General features: G+C 39.3%; 1 protein-coding gene across 1 annotated transcript in view; it reads left to right on the forward strand.

Moving 5' to 3' along the window:
- Nucleotides 1-19,748, forward strand: part of LOC134529921 (brain-specific homeobox protein homolog) — a 98,591-nt gene that overhangs the window by 56,819 nt on the left and 22,024 nt on the right. The window contains exon 4 of the mRNA XM_063364476.1: nt 12,120-12,234. Within this exon, the coding sequence (XP_063220546.1) occupies nt 12,120-12,234 (115 nt within the window). The remainder of the gene's footprint in view (nt 1-12,119; nt 12,235-19,748) is intronic.

Raw genomic sequence — 19,748 nt, forward strand, 5'->3', positions numbered from 1 at the left:
AATTATAACAGTCAACTTTTCTGCGATAAATCATTATCTCCAGCCATGGCTAGAGACCGGAAAAATTCACGAATTCATTTCGCGGTAGGCTAACATCCAAAAATGTATACCTTTGTACTGCTCATGCGATTGGCCTACAGTTTATCTGAAGAACTGAGAGCCAATGGGAAACTTTAAATGAAGAAAGGTCCGAATTACGGACAACCCAGTTGAGACGTCACACGAGTCAGTAGCCAATGAACAGGTGTCATTTTCCCGAGTATGTAAATGACTGTGAAGTCTATCCTATTGTCGGGGACTGGAAAAATCCGCGGATTAAATGACCTTCAGGATGAACCACTCAGTCCTGTGGATTATCGGTAGAATGGCATTTGTTCTTTGGCTGATAGTAGTATAGGTTAGCCGGAACTGGGACAGGCGCCAGGCGGAGGATTGAAGATTGTTTACATTGTGACGTCACGGCGGCCATCTTGGAGGAGTGTAACGGGACACATCATAACGGGACAAGTTTGACCTGGAATTTGATCCTCAAAAATCGCCAAAAATGACCAAAATTGGGCAAAAATTGCCCAAAATTCCTCAAAAATCGTCCAAATTTCAAGTTTTTTGAAAAAACTTTCCGCCAAAAAATCTCAAATAATTCCACAATTCAAAAATTCGGATTTCGAAAATCCTCAAAAGTCGTTTTGCCCTAGAAAGAACCCAAATTCCTAAAAGAGGCTTTAGCATCCTTGTCTACAGCCTCCGATAAGCCTCTGACGTCATCTAGGATTATGACCGCCATCTTGGATGGTTGTGACCTTGACCTTTGACCTTGACCTTGACCCCGGCGACCATTTTGGATCAGCCATCTTGGATCCGCCATCTTGGATGACGTCATTGTGTTCTCGAAAATTCCGGCATTGTGTTTTCCGCCATATTGGACGATGACGTCACCGTTGCAATTTACGTTACGGCCGCCATCTTTAACTTTTTTATTTAATATCCGAATTTAATGAAATTTTTTTTTAAATTATAAAAAAATTTAAATAATAAAATTTTAATAAAAAAATTAAAAAATCATACATTAACGACACGGAGCTCGGAGTCCTCGGTTCGAACCCGTCGAGTACAAAAAAAATTAAAAATGGCGACCGATCCTTCCCCCTAGGTGGGTGCTAGCAGACTGACTCCCACCACTTTTTTTCAAAGCATATATAACATCATTTAGTATGACGTCATGACCGCCATCTTGTCTGCGATGCTGAAAGCCATCATCATTGTATCGTCGACTAGAGTGCACCGACGCCATGTTAGTTTAATTCTTACCCGCTAGAGTGCAGTAATCATTTATTATTGCTGTGACACCCGCCATCTTGTCATTTGGCCGCCATCTTGAAAATCCGTGATTATTTAGCTAGAAATTCGGGAAAAGTTCCAAAATTCATTAAATAAATCACTCATTAATTTACATATTGATTCGATCCGCTCCTGTCCTCGGTTCGATACCCGACCGATGCAATAATGTTTAATTTATGTAAAAAAAAAATTAATTCCAATAAACCATGTTCAACATTCGTAAAGAGACTTTAAATCATCTACTACCATCATCCTATCAGACAACAAGACCACCATATTGGAAATTCGTAATTGTAATGCTAGAGATTCGGGAAAAAGTTAAAAATTCATTAAATAAATTTGTAATCTATATACTGATTGATTAGATCGACTTAGGTCCTTGGTTCGATCCCTGGCCGATACAAAACAACTTTAATATTTTAAAAAAGTATCACTAAAGTGTAAGGTTAGAGAAAATAAAAAACACCACAAGTTCTTTTAAAAAAAATTTTATTACATAAATTCTACACTACTACAAGTACAAAAAAATACACAGACAAATTACTAAAGTTTTGTGGATATCTCGATTCAAACAGTCTTCTTGTTGTATGGTACTACAATTATGTATTACATAATCCCGTAATTTCAAGTTTTTGATCTTCTCACAGTACGTGCAGTCGGGTGATGGAACACCGCTGGATGCTCCTTCCTTCATCAATGCTACTGGAACTGTTGACAACCATTGTAACACTGCTGACATGTTAACTTCTGAAGCCTTTGAGGTCTGCTCTGCGGAAGATGTTGCACGCGTCGAAATCTCCTGCTGTGCTGAGAGAGCAGGTGTAGCTGTAGACGTCGTTGTCATCGTGCTCTGCACTGATGATGGTAGACCTTCGATCCAGGTTGGTATATATATATATAGTGGTAATGATGTCATCGAGTTCTCAAGAATAGCTAGATACCGGTCTATTATGTTATACAAGTCTAACTATCCGATCCGTTCATTACCGCAGCCAGAGACGGACTAAAGTCCATATCACCAGGGTCTCACTTATATAGACTCATCAGTCGGTACAACACATGAGTCAAAACAAGATCCATGTTCATTATACTCACACTTAACTTTCTCGGAGCATTTTTTATAATGAAGATGTAAGCTATCAAGACGTGAAATTAGTTTATTGCACTTATTGCACTGAAATTGTATTCTTTGAACATTATAAGAACAACCGCTTCTTTCATGTCTGCGAGCATTTGAGGTGATAGTAAATGATACACCACAGTATTTGCACTGATGCGAAGTACGCTCTTCATTAATTGAAGTATTCAATGCTGATGAAACTTCAGCTAATGGTGGAACAGCACATATCGAAGTCTCCTCCAGTGTTGTCAGAGGCGTTGCCAACGGGATCTGCTCCAACATCGTCGGCGTCGACGTCATGGTTCCCGTAGTCGATGGTACATCCTCCATCGAGTACGACGTTAAAGTCGGCAAAGATGCCATCGAAGTCTCAAGAACAAGCAATTACACGTCTTATGCACCAGAAGAAACAAACTAGGTGATCCGTACACCGTCGACGTCAGTAACAAAACTGAGCGTCCTGCTGTCTAGGACTCGCTTATATACATGCACCGTATGGAATAATACGCTAGTCAAACCAAGAACATTTTACTAAAATACTAGAGTCAAAACAACATTAAAAAAATAGAAGCACCATCAAAAAAAAAAGGAAGCACACTTGGAAGCACCTTCAAAAAAGGAAAAAAAAAATTGGAAGCACCATCAAAAAAAGGAAGCACACTTGGAAGCACCTTCAAAAAAAAGAAAAAAAATTGGAAGCACCGACTACGAAAAGGCAGCACATTTGGCAGCACCGACAACGAAAAGGCAGCACATTTGGCAGCACCGACAACGAAAAGGCAGCACATTTGGCAGCACCGACAACGAAAAGGCAGCACATTTGGAAGCACCGACAACGCAAAGGCAGCACATTTGGAAGCACCGACTACGAAAAGGCAGCACATTTGGAAGCACCGCCTACGAAAAGGCAGCACATTTGGAAGCACCGACAACGAAAAGGCAGCACATTTGGAAGCACCGACAACGAAAAGGCAGCACATTTGGAAGCACCGACTACGAAAAGGCAGCACATTTGGAAGCACCGACAACGAAAAGGCAGCACATTTGGCAGCACCGACAACGAAAAGGCAGCACATTTGGCAGCACCGACAACGAAAAGGCAGCACATTTGGAAGGACCGACAACGCAAAGGCAGCACATTTGGAAGCACCGACTACGAAAAGGCAGCACATTTGGAAGCACCGCCTACGAAAAGGCAGCACATTTGGAAGCACCGACAACGAAAAGGCAGCACATTTGGAAGCACCGACAACGAAAAGGCAGCACATTTGGAAGCACCGACTACGAAAAGGCAGCACATTTGGAAGCACCGACAACGAAAAGGCAGCACATTTGGAAGCACCGACAACGAAAAGGCAGCACATTTGGAAGCACCATCATCGAAAAGGCAGCACATTTGGAAGCACCGACTACGAAAAGGCAGCACATTTGGAAGCACCGACTACGAAAAGACAGCACATTTGGAAGCACCGACAACGAAAAGGCAGCACATTTGGAAGCACCGACAACGAAAAGGCAGCACATTTGGAAGCACCATCATCGAAAAGGCAGCACATTTGGAAGCTCCATCATCAAAAAAAAAAAAAAAAAAGGCAACAAGGAAGCACAAGTTACGAGATCTAAGTCTTAGAAATCAGAATACAAGAAATAAAAACATTAAATTATTATAATTTAAATTGTTTATTTTATTGCTTTACATTATTCAAATGCAAGTAAAACAAGCCATTATTGTATGTAGCCAGCATTCCTCAGTTCCTTGAGTATGAAGGATATTTCTTTGATGCACGAATAGTTTCCTGCACAAAGCGAACCATGTAGAAGTCTTAACCGGTCAACCAATATGTTTGGATCTTTCCATGATGTGTAATCAATCTCTTCTACCACCATCTTCCTTGCACCTTTATAAATATTATGATCTCTGGTGTCTTCCGTTTTACCACCAACCTCAGGGTAACTTTCATGTTTGAGACGGTGATCATCACAAGCTTGATCAGATTTATTTAATATATCACGTCGTTTCCACCGTTTCGGTCTCAGGACACCGCCACATTCTTCGATCTTGGCAGCTTTAGGTGCTTCATCATAGTCTATGTCTTTGTCAACAGCCTCAGAGTCACTGTAACAATCACCGTAGAAGGAATCGTCTTCACCCAATTTTCCGTAATATTTCGATGTTGATGATGTTGAAGCGTCTTCATCGTCTTCATGCTTCCTTTTTAGGAGTCAATCATTTTTACATGGTAGGAAAGATCTACTTGAATTCGGCTGGAATATATTCTCACTTTTCACGTTAAGGATTCTTCCATTGTCTTCATTCTTCCGTAAATCATCAACCTCCTTCAATTTAAGTTCTTTGTCGAGATCGGAAGAGCCAAGAAAATTATTGTGGTAATGCAGATCACTCTTCCTTAGGATGGTAGATTCATCGTTGTCCTCTAGCTTGTACGCAGGCTTGGCGCTACAAGTTCTTCCATGTCTTTTTAGGCTCTCTCTCCGCGTAAACGACTTGCTACATCGAACACAACTTATCATATTGCGCAGTGGATTTTTAACACAGTCATTCTTCTCGTGTTGTCTTTTATTCTTTCTCAAGATAAAATCTTTACTGCAAAAGTTACACCTATGTTCTTTCGATACAGCGTCAGATCCCAAATCAGAATTCATATTAGTTACTGAGACTAATACCAGATACCAATTGAGTGTTTTAAATTAGATTCAATACTTAAATAGAAATTTTTTCATATTTCATCAGCGAGAATTAATATATATTTCCTGCAAAAGTACTTTATGCATGTAGTTCTGCTTTTCAACAACAGATGTCGCCACATGTTGCTTGCAGGTAAATAATATTTAGTTATTTTATGCGGGATGCGGGATGCTCACTAACGATCGCAAAAGAAGGATGGCTTCGCTAGACTCCAAGGAAAAGGAAGTTCGTCTTGCATGTTGGTGCTCCACAGATGTCTCATGGCATAATATTAATTTGACTGAGTAATGATATGTGTTAATTCCACCTTATAAAAATATTGCAAGTTTTGATTTAGTAGCAGAAATTATCGAATTAAATGTAACTCCAAATAAAATGACATGTCTCATTAGACAAAAAAAAATCCATGCAGAGAGCGGTTTCTCAGAATAGTCAGAAACACTTGAAGAAACCACAGGAATGATTGCAAGAACACGAGAAAACCATCAAAATATTGACAAGAATATTCAGGAGCACACGGAGAAAACCACCATAATATTGACAAGAATAATCGGAAGCACACGGAGAAAACCGCCACAAGTTTTCTTTGTTATCATAAAATTACAGAAAAAAATCAAAAATAAAAAAACACAACAAATTCAAAAACTGATTCTGGCTTGGACTAGAACTCTATCTTTGCTCAACAATGAGAAGTTCACAAGCTAGCATAATCAGTTTTTGAATTTGTTGTGTTTTTTTATTTTTGATTTTTTTCTGTAATTTTATGATAACAAAGAAAACTTGTGGCGGTTTTCTCCGTGTGCTTCCGATTATTCTTGTCAATATTATGGTGGTTTTCTCCGTGTGCTCCTGAATATTCTTGTCAATATTTTGATGGTTTTCTCGTGTTCTTGCAATCATTCCTGTGGTTTCTTCAAGTGTTTCTGACTATTCTGAGAAACCGCTCTCTGCATGGATTTTTTTTTGTCTAATGAGACATGTCATTTTATTTGGAGTTACATTTAATTCGATAATTTCTGCTACTAAATCAAAACTTGCAATATTTTTATAAGGTGGAATTAACACATATCATTACTCAGTCAAATTAATATTATGCCATGAGACATCTGTGGAGCACCAACATGCAAGACGAACTTCCTTTTCCTTGGAGTCTAGCGAAGCCATCCTTCTTTTGCGATCGTTAGTGAGCATCCCGCATCCCGCATAAAATAACTAAATATTATTTACCTGCAAGCAACATGTGGCGACATCTGTTGTTGAAAAGCAGAACTACATGCATAAAGTACTTTTGCAGGAAATATATATTAATTCTCGCTGATGAAATATGAAAAAATTTCTATTTAAGTATTGAATCTAATTTAAAACACTCAATTGGTATCTGGTATTAGTCTCAGTAACTAATATGAATTCTGATTTGGGATCTGACGCTGTATCGAAAGAACATAGGTGTAACTTTTGCAGTAAAGATTTTATCTTGAGAAAGAATAAAAGACAACACGAGAAGAATGACTGTGTTAAAAATCCACTGCGCAATATGATAAGTTGTGTTCGATGTAGCAAGTCGTTTACGCGGAGAGAGAGCCTAAAAAGACATGGAAGAACTTGTAGCGCCAAGCCTGCGTACAAGCTAGAGGACAACGATGAATCTACCATCCTAAGGAAGAGTGATCTGCATTACCACAATAATTTTCTTGGCTCTTCCGATCTCGACAAAGAACTTAAATTGAAGGAGGTTGATGATTTACGGAAGAATGAAGACAATGGAAGAATCCTTAACGTGAAAAGTGAGAATATATTCCAGCCGAATTCAAGTAGATCTTTCCTACCATGTAAAAATGATTGACTCCTAAAAAGGAAGCATGAAGACGATGAAGACGCTTCAACATCATCAACATCGAAATATTACGGAAAATTGGGTGAAGACGATTCCTTCTACGGTGATTGTTACAGTGACTCTGAGGCTGTTGACAAAGACATAGACTATGATGAAGCACCTAAAGCTGCCAAGATCGAAGAATGTGGCGGTGTCCTGAGACCGAAACGGTGGAAACGACGTGATATATTAAATAAATCTGATCAAGCTTGTGATGATCACCGTCTCAAACATGAAAGTTACCCTGAGGTTGGTGGTAAAACGGAAGACACCAGAGATCATAATATTTATAAAGGTGCAAGGAAGATGGTGGTAGAAGAGATTGATTACACATCATGGAAAGATCCAAACATATTGGTTGACCGGTTAAGACTTCTACATGGTTCGCTTTGTGCAGGAAACTATTCGTGCATCAAAGAAATATCCTTCATACTCAAGGAACTGAGGAATGCTGGCTACATACAATAATGGCTTGTTTTACTTGCATTTGTATAATGTAAAGCAATAAAATAAACAATTTAAATTATAAGAATTTAATGTTTTTATTTCTTGTATTCTGATTTCTAAGACTTAGATCTCGTAACTTGTGCTTCCTTGTTGCCTTTTTTTTTTTTTGATGATGGAGCTTCCAAATGTGCTGCCTTTTCGATGATGGTGCTTCCAAATGTGCTGCCTTTTCGTTGTCGGTGCTTCCAAATGTGCTGCCTTTTCGTTGTCGGTGCTTCCAAATGTGCTGTCTTTTCGTAGTCGGTGCTTCCAAATGTGCTGCCTTTTCGTAGTCGGTGCTTCCAAATGTGCTGCCTTTTCGATGATGGTGCTTCCAAATGTGCTGCCTTTTCGTTGTCGGTGCTTCCAAATGTGCTGCCTTTTCGTAGTCGGTGCTTCCAAATGTGCTGCCTTTTCGTTGTTGGTGCTTCCAAATGTGCTGCCTTTTCGTTGTCGGTGCTTCCAAATGTGCTGCCTTTTCGTAGGCGGTGCTTCCAAATGTGCTGCCTTTTCGTAGTCGGTGCTTCCAAATGTGCTGCCTTTGCGTTGTCGGTGCTTCCAAATGTGCTGCCTTTTCGTTGTCGGTGCTGCCAAATGTGCTGCCTTTTCGTTGTCGGTGCTGCCAAATGTGCTGCCTTTTCGTTGTCGGTGCTTCCAAATGTGCTGCCTTTTCGTAGTCGGTGCTTCCAAATGTGCTGCCTTTTCGTTGTCGGTGCTTCCAAATGTGCTGCCTTTTCGTTGTCGGTGCTTCCAAATGTGCTGCCTTTTCGTAGGCGGTGCTTCCAAATGTGCTGCCTTTTCGTAGTCGGTGCTTCCAAATGTGCTGCCTTTGCGTTGTCGGTGCTTCCAAATGTGCTGCCTTTTCGTTGTCGGTGCTGCCAAATGTGCTGCCTTTTCGTTGTCGGTGCTGCCAAATGTGCTGCCTTTAAGTAGTCGGTGCTTCCAAATGTGCTGCCTTTTCGTAGTCGGTGCTTCCAATTTTTTTTCTTTTTTTTGAAGGTGCTTCCAAGTGTGCTTCCTTTTTTTGATGGTGCTTCCAATTTTTTTTTCCTTTTTTGAAGGTGCTTCCAAGTGTGCTTCCTTTTTTTTTTTTGATGGTGCTTCTATTTTTTTAATGTTGTTTTGACTCTAGTATTTTAGTAAAATGTTCTTGGTTTGACTAGCGTATTATTCCATACGGTGCATGTATATAAGCGAGTCCTAGACAGCAGGACGCTCAGTTTTGTTACTGACGTCGACGGTGTACGGATCACCTAGTTTGTTTCTTCTGGTGCATAAGACGTGTAATTGCTTGTTCTTGAGACTTCGATGGCATCTTTGCCGACTTTAACGTCGTACTCGATGGAGGATGTACCATCGACTACGGGAACCATGACGTCGGCGCCGACGATGTTGGAGCAGATCCCGTTGGCAACGCCTCTGACAACACTGGAGGAGACTTCGATATGTGCTGTTCCACCATTAGCTGAAGTTTCATCAGCATTGAATACTTCAATTAATGAAGAGCGTACTTCGCATCAGTGCAAATACTGTGGTGTATCATTTACTATCACCTCAAATGCTCGCAGACATGAAAGAAGCGGTTGTTCTTATAATGTTCAAAGAATACAATTTCAGTGCAATAAGTGCAATAAACTAATTTCACGTCTTGATAGCTTACATCTTCATTATAAAAAATGCTCCGAGAAAGTTAAGTGTGAGTATAATGAACATGGATCTTGTTTTGACTCATGTGTTGTACCGACTGATGAGTCTATATAAGTGAGACCCTGGTGATATGGACTTTAGTCCGTCTCTGGCTGCGGTAATGAACGGATCGGATAGTTAGACTTGTATAACATAATAGACCGGTATCTAGCTATTCTTGAGAACTCGATGACATCATTACCACTATATATATATACCAACCTGGATCGAAGGTCTACCATCATCAGTGCAGAGCACGATGACAACGACATCTACAGCTACACCTGCTCTCTCAGCACAGCAGGAGATTTCGACGCGTGCAACATCTTCCGCAGAGCAGACCTCAAAGGCTTCAGAAGTTAACATGTCAGCAGTGTTACAATGGTTGTCAACAGTTCCAGTAGCATTGATGAAGGAAGGAGCATCCAGCGGTGTTCCATCACCCGACTGCACGTACTGTGAGAAGATCAAAAACTTGAAATTACGGGATTATGTAATACATAATTGTAGTACCATACAACAAGAAGACTGTTTGAATCGAGATATCCACAAAACTTTAGTAATTTGTCTGTGTATTTTTTTGTACTTGTAGTAGTGTAGAATTTATGTAATAAAATTTTTTTTAAAAGAACTTGTGGTGTTTTTTATTTTCTCTAACCTTACACTTTAGTGATACTTTTTTAAAATATTAAAGTTGTTTTGTATCGGCCAGGGATCGAACCAAGGACCTAAGTCGATCTAATCAATCAGTATATAGATTACAAATTTATTTAATGAATTTTTAACTTTTTCCCGAATCTCTAGCATTACAATTACGAATTTCCAATATGGTGGTCTTGTTGTCTGATAGGATGATGGTAGTAGATGATTTAAAGTCTCTTTACGAATGTTGAACATGGTTTATTGGAATTAATTTTTTTTTTACATAAATTAAACATTATTGCATCGGTCGGGTATCGAACCGAGGACAGGAGCGGATCGAATCAATATGTAAATTAATGAGTGATTTATTTAATGAATTTTGGAACTTTTCCCGAATTTCTAGCTAAATAATCACGGATTTTCAAGATGGCGGCCAAATGACAAGATGGCGGGTGTCACAGCAATAATAAATGATTACTGCACTCTAGCGGGTAAGAATTAAACTAACATGGCGTCGGTGCACTCTAGTCGACGATACAATGATGATGGCTTTCAGCATCGCAGACAAGATGGCGGTCATGACGTCATACTAAATGATGTTATATATGCTTTGAAAAAAAGTGGTGGGAGTCAGTCTGCTAGCACCCACCTAGGGGGAAGGATCGGTCGCCATTTTTAATTTTTTTTGTACTCGACGGGTTCGAACCGAGGACTCCGAGCTCCGTGTCGTTAATGTATGATTTTTTAATTTTTTTATTAAAATTTTATTATTTAAATTTTTTTATAATTTAAAAAAAAAATTCATTAAATTCGGATAATAAATAAAAAAGTTAAAGATGGCGGCCGTAACGTAAATACAACGGTGACGTCATCGTCCAATATGGCGGAAAACACAATGCCGGAATTTTCGAGAACACAATGACGTCATCCAAGATGGCGGATCCCAGATGGCTGATCCAAAATGGTCGCCGGGGTCAAGGTCAAGGTCAAAGGTCAAGGTCACAACCATCCAAGATGGCGGTCATAATCCTAGATGACGTCAGAGGCTTATCGGAGGCTGTAGACAAGGATTCTTAAGCCTCTTTTAGGAATTTGGGTTCTTTCTAGGGCAAAACGACTTTTGAGGATTTTCGAAATCCGAATTTTTGAATTGTGGAATTATTTGAGATTTTTTGGCGGAAATTTTTTTCAAAAAAAATTGAAATTTGGACGATTTTTGAGGAATTTTGGGCAATTTTTGCCCAATTTTGGTCATTTTTGGCGATTTTTGAGGATCAAATTCCAGGTCAAACTTGTCCCGTTACGATGTGTCCCGTTACACTCCTCCAAGATGGCCGCCGTGACGTCACAATGTAAACAATCTTCAATCCTCCGCCTGGCGCCTGTCCCAGTTCCGGCTAACCTATACTACTGCTGATCACTTATGAGACATCTTAGCAAGGCTGCCATAGTGAGTCGTTTCTTCAACTGAGAGATTTTTATTGGTTCACAGCCTTCAAAAAAACCGTGGACAAATCACATAAGCTGTGTCCCGTTACGCTCATTGTACGCTTGCGCCGCATCTATCTCTCTTCCACTCGATTGGAACAACCATCGATTTGACTTTTTCGAGGTACATTAAACTTGAAACACTCCCATTCGTTTCCTACTTTTCCTATCATCGTCCTATCCTTAACAGAATAACACAGATTAGAATAAGTTAAAATAGCAAACATGTATAAAAGTTATAGTTAAAATAATCTGTTCGTTAAAGTAATAAACATATTTGAATTAATGAGTGCAAATAAATGTAAATTTATCAATTAAATTGTAGATTTCATTTCACACCTTCTTTGTATCCATACAAAATAGTGATAATTCAATAAAAACGGTTCAATTTTATTCATAAAAGTATGCAATCATTTCATCAATGTTTTGTTATGACGTCACGTTAAACTATCGTCCGTAAACCAACTTTACAGACAACCAAATTTTTTTTATTAAAGGAATGATTTTTGTTTAACCACGGCAAAGTTTTATTTTTATCATGCTTATTATATGCGCAGTTAATGCTGAAAAGCTACTCAGGGAACGGTTTACAAATAAATTTAACTACTGGAGGTACCGGGAAAACACACAGCATTAATTCCCGGGTAAGAATCCGAACCCGGTGTAACAGCGAACACTATTTTGTGGTGATAGAGATTGTTTTTTTTTGTGTCAAAATGTACATGGATATTCCTGTTCCGTTTACAAAACAAATGAGTGGAGTGCGTGGTGTGCCGCAGGTGAAGACGTGGTTCCAGAACCGCCGCATGAAGCACAAGAAGCAGTTGCGGAAGCTGAGCGAAGTCAGCAGGCGCAGTTCGAACCCGGCTCACCCGCTCAAGGGCAGCAGGGCAGGTGGGTATCGCCGCGGGCAACCCGCCAGCAACCCGCAAGGCAACCCGCCAGCAACCCGCAGGGCAACCCGCTGGTGCTTGTTATCTGCCCAGGGCACTTGCAACTTCTCGTCTCGCGGCAGAACGTTTTTACTCCATAAGCGGAGAACCATCACACACTTTCCGCGTTGAAACTTTTTCAATCAAAACCATCCAAGATTCCATAACCTCTACAACGTACCGGTAATATACTCAACTATTTCTAAATCAATTGTTTAATAAAAATTTTTGGTTACATAACTTTTGTTACAAAAATTTACAAAACAAAATTTTTGTTTCCTGGGCTTCAAGCAAAGAAATATCTTACTTCCATTTTTGGAAAACGTTATATATGAATCAAATGCAGACATTCAACTTTCTTTAATTTTTAATGTCAAGTGTACGAAATTTCAACAAGATGTAGCAAAACTATGACTGGAGGGTGTGGGATAGAAGGATGGAAATAGTTTTTTTCGCAATAAGATTTAAAGAATAATTTCCCCCTTATTTTGAACATCAATTGTGGTAAAATGTTATCAAGTATTAACAAAATCTTGCTTTTAAAGGTGGGAAAGTGGTTGGGGGTTGATTTTCGAAATCAAATTAAGGCTAGGGAAAATGGGATGGGTGTGTGTTTTTTTTTTTTAAATCTCGTGTAGACATTAGAATCGATAGGTTTTTTTTAAATCAAATGGAGACAAAAAATTTCAATTTTTTTGAACGTCAGGTGTGCAAAATTTCATTAAATAGAACTAAAATTATAATTTAAGGAGTAATAAAAAAGGATAATGGTAGTTATTTCGCAATCTGTCGTTAATAATAATTGTCTCCTTATTTAGGAAATCAAGTATGAGAGATGTTATCTAGTAGTAACACTGTTATGCTTTAAGGAGTGGGTAATAAGTATGGGGATAGATTTGTTAAAAATCTGATATAGCCAGTAATTTGTCCTCTTATTTTTCAATTCATATTTGCAAAATTTCATCAAGTAGTACAGAAATTCTGCTACAGGTGGGGGGGGGGGGGGGGGTAAAGGAAAATTGGGGTGGTTTTTTAAATTCTTATCTAGACAATTAACCAATTTTTTTTCCAAACCACATATAGACCATAACTTTCCTCTTACTTTGAATGTCAAGTTTTCAAAATTTCATCAATATTTACCCTAATTCTGTTTAAAGTGAAAAATGGGAAAGGGGGTAGTTTATTGAAATCAGGTGTAAAGAATAATTTTTCCCTTATTTTGAACATCATTATGCAAAGTTTAATCAAACAGTACCAACATTCCGCTTTAAGAAATGGGAAAATTTTGGCATGGTTTATCGAAATATCACGTGGCCATTTTTTTTCAAAATCAGATGACAAATTTATGAGTCCTATTGCCCATGACTGAGTATCGTGAGCACAGCCGACCACAACGTGACGTCCCTATGCTTGCCAAGGCAGGTTGATTCTACGATGGTTTACCGTTGCCTTCCGCGGGACGAAGGTGGGAGGCACAGCACAAACGCCCGCTCCTGTACCCAGGGAGAAGGTGTGAGAAACCCCTCCCCCCACCCCCAGGGGGTGGACCAAAATCAGATATAGACAATAAATTTAGTCTTATTTTGAACATCAACTATGCAAAATTGTTGTAAGTTGTTTAACAATCATGCTTTAAGGGATTGGATAAAAGGGGGCTGGGGATATAATTTTTTTCTTAAAAAATTATATTTATCCAGTAAATTGTCTCTTAATTTTATCGTCAAGCTTGCCAAATTTCACACAAATGTACCAAAATTCGGCTTTAAGGGTGGAAATGAGGGAATGGGGTGTTTTTCATAATCTTTCTAAATCATATGTGAACAGTATTTTATCTCTTATTTTGAATGTCTTGTGTGCAAATTGTCGTCAAGAAGCAACCAAATTCTGCCGTAATGGGTGGGGAAAGAGGATTTATTTTTTTTTAGTTTCATATAGTGACTTACCTCTTACTTAGAAAACCCATATAGACAGTAATTGTAAAATTATTTTGAACGCAAATTGAGCAACATTTGGTCACGTGGTGGCAAGTTCTTTTTAAAGGGGTGGGGAAGGTGATGGGTGTGATTTTTCGAAACATCTTGCAGACAGTGACATTCCTCTTGTTTCGAAGGTCAAGAGTTCAAAACCAAACTTGTGTTTGTAAGATTTATTTTTATTATATCTTAATTGAGATTAAATTTTTAACAGCGTAAAATAATGAAGCCAACAAACTGAGCTACACATTTAAAGTTATCGTAACAATTAGTAATTAAAATAAAAAAGTAGAAATAAAATTTTCACAAATTACAGTGTAAAAATATATCAGTAAGTAGTATAAAGAAGTTTCAGATATTGTCTGCCTGTGATGGGATTCGAACTAAAAAACTTACAGTATAAAAACGCTGCGCTAAGTGAAGGAGGCATCTTTTTTTTTTTAAATTTTTTATGTCACCCCGAGTCATATAGAAATTGTAGTTGAGATTGATAGTGTATTAAGACAACACAAATTACATCCATGTCTTACCCAGGATTCGAACCCAGAGTCCCAGCACTATAGCCCGGTGTGTTGTCGACTGCGCTACGGAGGTCTACGTCATCAGTCACTTTTATAGATGATAAACAATGTTAAATTATTCTTTACGTAATCACAAAATTACAAGTATATTTTTAAGTTGTGCTAACTTTTTTGTGACTATTAACATTTATAAAAAGTATTCCACGATAGCTTTACTACCACCAAGATTTATTTGGCACACCGATACGCTAGCTACTTTCCGAGATGTTCATGAAAGCGACTATATACAGGTGGATGCAGCCACACGCGGTCTGCTCTTTGGAGGACTTTGGCTTGTGGGCGCATGCGCAATACAGGCTTTATAATGTCACACTTCCGTCCTTGGTGCGCGTGCAGTTGTTTATATTTCCGTTTTATACTAAAATTTCACTTTCAACGCGCCTAAAGAAGTATAACATCAAAAAAGGGATAGCATGTTGTTACGACCGCATGGATTTGATCAAACAAACAAGTTTATACTTGCATAATTATTATGAAGAAAAAAAACACAAAATAGTGTGTACTTTCATCTGTGTACAAATAATTTTGTAGGAATAAGTAGATATTATCTTTTCTTCAGAGCAGTAAATGTATAAGTCTAGAATTTCGGTTAACCCACTTCCCATCTAGATCGTTGATGTAGAGACGGTAATCTGATTATTATTACTATCTAATAATTGCTTAACTTAGCTTGTAATATCAAGAAAACTCTGTAATCCGGTCCTTAGCAGTAAAACATAACTCTGATTGTTCTGCAACATAGCGTTCTCAAAATTAATTCAGTTGTAATTACTTAACAGCACAATGGTACCAGCAGTTATTTAAAAGGGAGTAGGGTATATTAATTATACAACCTCGTATTCTGCAGCTTTAGCTACTTACGCACTTTCACCGAGCGCACATTTATCTGTGCGTTTGAGGCACGCAGATATTTCATTTTTCATTTATAATTACGAGGATAAGTAATTTTTGACGTGACAACGTCTAATAAATCGATGAACGCCGGCTGCACGCACGAAAAAGTGTCCCGTTACGCACATTGTTCCGTTACGCTGTGTCCCGTTATTTCGGCAATAAATGTTAATTATTCTTGCATTTTAAAAATCTGATTACTGTATAATTTCAAGTATTTATTCCTTTATTATTAAAATAAAAATGATTCAATTTTATTCATAAAGTATGCAATCATTTCATCAATGTTTTGTTATGACGTCACGTTAAACTATCGTCCGTAAAACAACTTTACAGACAACCAATTTTTAATGTCATTACTTTGGCTTTAGGACTACTACTGTGCATTCATCACTACTGCTCTTTTGCATTTGTTGTTTTGTCACAAAGTTTGGCACCAGTTATTTGCTAAACTTTATTTTCGAGCTGCGAAATATCATACAAGTGACTATAATTACGCACACTTGAGGAAATATTTACTAAATATTACTAACGAGCTTGGTCAATATGTGGCTACAAAATTTGTGGCAAAACGTAAAGTGCAAGAGAGCAATCGCGATGAATACACAGGAGTCTTCCTTCACTCACAGTGGCGTGATCCAGGTTTTTCTTCCGCATGGCAGGTCTTGAAATAAAGCAATCCTTCTTCTCCAGTGTTTTCCGCCGACTGCAGTGATTTTCGTTTCGGAGTAAAAATCACTGTAATGGTTTGACAACAAAGGAAAAAATAATCATCCCATTACAATACCCACCTTCCAGCAAAAAAAAAAAATATTTATTTATAATTTTTAGCACGATTTCAATACTCAACACAACGCCGGTTTACAATATTTCGTGCTTCACCAGAGTAAAAAAAAATATACGTTCTTTAAATGATTCATGCAATTGTTTCGTCCCGAGAGGGGAAACAAGAGGAAGGGTTGATTAGAGCGAACATTAAACAGTATTGTGAGAAACACACGAAATGTTCATTGAAATTATTACAAAATCCATCAAACGAATACTCATGTATGCTTGAAGACATTTACACCAGCGAACGGTTACTGGGACGACTCCAAAAATTGTACCATAAAAGAAATAAATTTCCAAGTTAACAAAAGGCATATTTATCATTAACATGAACCAAATATCAAAGCTATTCTCATCGCAAACGTGAAATATTAAATAACAATACTGTTTACAAAAATACAAATTACACGTGATGCAACTCTTTAAATATGGCTCAGAAACAGCAACGTATTTTTTCTATAAGAATATTTACAAAACAATTTATTAACTTAACTCTAAAATAATCGACACTAAAATACTGCAACACTTGGCAGCTCGTTTCTAGCCTTTATCAAACCATTTATCAAACTGTCGTATCAGGTGTGTTCGGTGGCAAGCGAAAGTGACACTGAAGTTAAGCCCCTCGGATATTCAGGTGGTGACTTGCGACACTCGCCATAGAGGTCGTCGATAGTGAGGGTCCACTCCAAGCCCCCATTGCAGCGAGTCGTCTTGTAGTCTAGGTGCCTGCCGTGTAGCGCCCTCCTTCCTAGCGACGATCAACACCAACTTCGCTGGCACGGACCGGGGAATAACACCAACCGGGTCGTTACCACAACGCCGAAATACCACCACACCGAACGTACAATAACGCCGAATACCATAACGCCGAATGCCAAATTGACCGCAACGCCGACAGCCTGAAAACTGCTGTGTACCACAACGCCGAAATACAGTAAAGCTGAAAAATGTTGCTGCGTGGAGGGGGGGGGGGGGGCCACAGGAGCAAAATGAAAAACAACTGAATGAATTTGTGTGTGTTTCTTAAATGTATCTTAACGCCGAAATATCGCAACCTAACCTAACCTTACCTAACCTAACCTTTGTGGCAGTCCTGCAATGACATTTTTCGGCGTTAATGTATTTCGGCGTTGTGGTACACAGCAGTTTTCTAGCTTTCGGCGTTGTAGTCAATTTGGCATTCGGCGTTATGGTTTTCGGCGTTATTGTACGTTCGGCGTTGTGGTGCGTCCCCACACCAACCTCCGAAGACGACTTCAATGGCTGCGCGAAAGAAGAGCCACATCTCGCGCTTCCGACTCGGTGGCACTCGTGACCTGTCACACACGTAAAGAATAATTACCATCAAGCCAACTTCTCCACGTTGTTCCCGTCCCGCTGTTCCGTCAGTGACGCAGACGCGTCGCACTTCAGTACTTCCCACCTCGTCGAACACTCAAGTCCAGTGTTTGCAAGTCGAAGTCGGGCGATTCTCGCTCTGCCTTAATATGTCATCCACTGCCCCAGCCACACACACACAAAGTCCTCTTTCAAGCCTCCGACGACATCTGTCATTCTAGCAGTGACACTCTCTTCCACTCGCCCACTCGCAATCGCTCGACGAGTAAACAAAACTATGTTGCCGCGAGTATTTTTACACCTTTTTTTGGAAACTTGCCCTTACCCAAAGGTCGTAAATCAGCTGAGCTGTTTTTTTTTTCAGAATTTACTCGCTCAGCGAGTACCCACTCGCTCCGTGAGTGGCGTCGACGAGTAACTGAAAGAGTTACCTCTTCTGTAACTATCTCCTGCTGGCACCTCGGCGCTGATTGGGCTAAGTCCTAACTCACTTGAAAAGTTTAAGTCCAACTCACTTCTGAGGCTAAGTCCAATGTGCAGGTCGTTGTGATGTCGGGCAGCGTGACGTCAGGGTGACGTAGTCGGGGTGAGACCTTCCTCCTCAGCTCTCCGAAGACTCTGAAGACTCTAGGCCAATCCTGTCCCTTATATACTCCCTCGGCTGGTATCGACTACATGGGAGAACCCTCCAGAATCAAAGAGTAACTTCCCCACCTCTAGGGGCGGGTGGAGGGGTGGTAAGGTCAGGTGACTAGTCACGTGATTCCCCCTCCACTTCCGCTGGAAGTCGTGTACGAAGCATGCTTGAGGGGTAGGCAACCACAAGTGCCTCGCTGTCCTGCTGGTGGTGTCACATCCAGAGGCTACTCACAAAACATCATTACAATAGGTATTACGTTGCGGGCGGAAAACCAACCGCAACATAATGGGTAATTTTGATTGAATACTTTTTTGGACATACGCCATTGTAGATATGCACTGTTTTTCTTGGAAAAAATTCTAGAATACAGAATTAGAAATAAAAATGAAAATGAACATAAATTCTCTGAGTGAATTCAAAGAGAAAAAATGTAGGGTCGTTCTCCGTGAATTCATGTTTTCATTTTATTTCTTATTTTGCATTATTTTAAATTTTTTTCTATGACATACAATGCAAAACTGCAATGGCGTATATCCAAAAAATTGTATTAATAATATATATACTTAATTTTTTACTGAAATTATTACAGCATACACAGACAACAATCACTAAAAGAAAAAAAGAGGGCTTATCAATAAGTAAAGCGATTGTCAATTTTTAATAAGGGAAATAATTATTAGAAACGAATTTATTTACTAAAAAGGGAACTAGAGGGCGCCACTGACAGCGCAATGCAATATCTCGTGATTCCACATAAAGATAGTGTTCGTCAGTAACCGGTAAAATTGAGTTATTGATAACATCGTCAACTGTGGAGGAGCAACGAGCGGTGATGCAATTGCTTTGTGCAAAAGGAAAGGAAGTTGAAGAGATCCATTTGAAGATGGCGGAAGTTTACGGGAAAGGCTGTATTGACCGTACGAATGTGGGAAGATGGTGTTCGAGTAAAATTGCAGGGATGCCGTTGGGAAGATTTGGAGCAGCAACCTTACAGACTGGATTTCCATCTGTTTGGACCCACGAAGAAGTTACTCGGCCGTTAGAGGTGCGACTCTGACGACGAGCTCAAGCGAGCCACGCGAATGTGGCTCTTATCGCAGCTGACGGAGCGCTATGACACCGGCATTTTCAAACATATCCATCGTTGGGACAAATTCCTCAACATGCATGGAAGTTACATGGAAAAGTAATAAATGGGTAATATTTTCATTTCTGTTTCGTATTG

Source organism: Bacillus rossius, chromosome 2 (genome assembly GCF_032445375.1).
Source record: "Bacillus rossius redtenbacheri isolate Brsri chromosome 2, Brsri_v3, whole genome shotgun sequence".
NCBI classification, from domain to species: Eukaryota; Metazoa; Arthropoda; class Insecta; order Phasmatodea; family Bacillidae; genus Bacillus; species Bacillus rossius.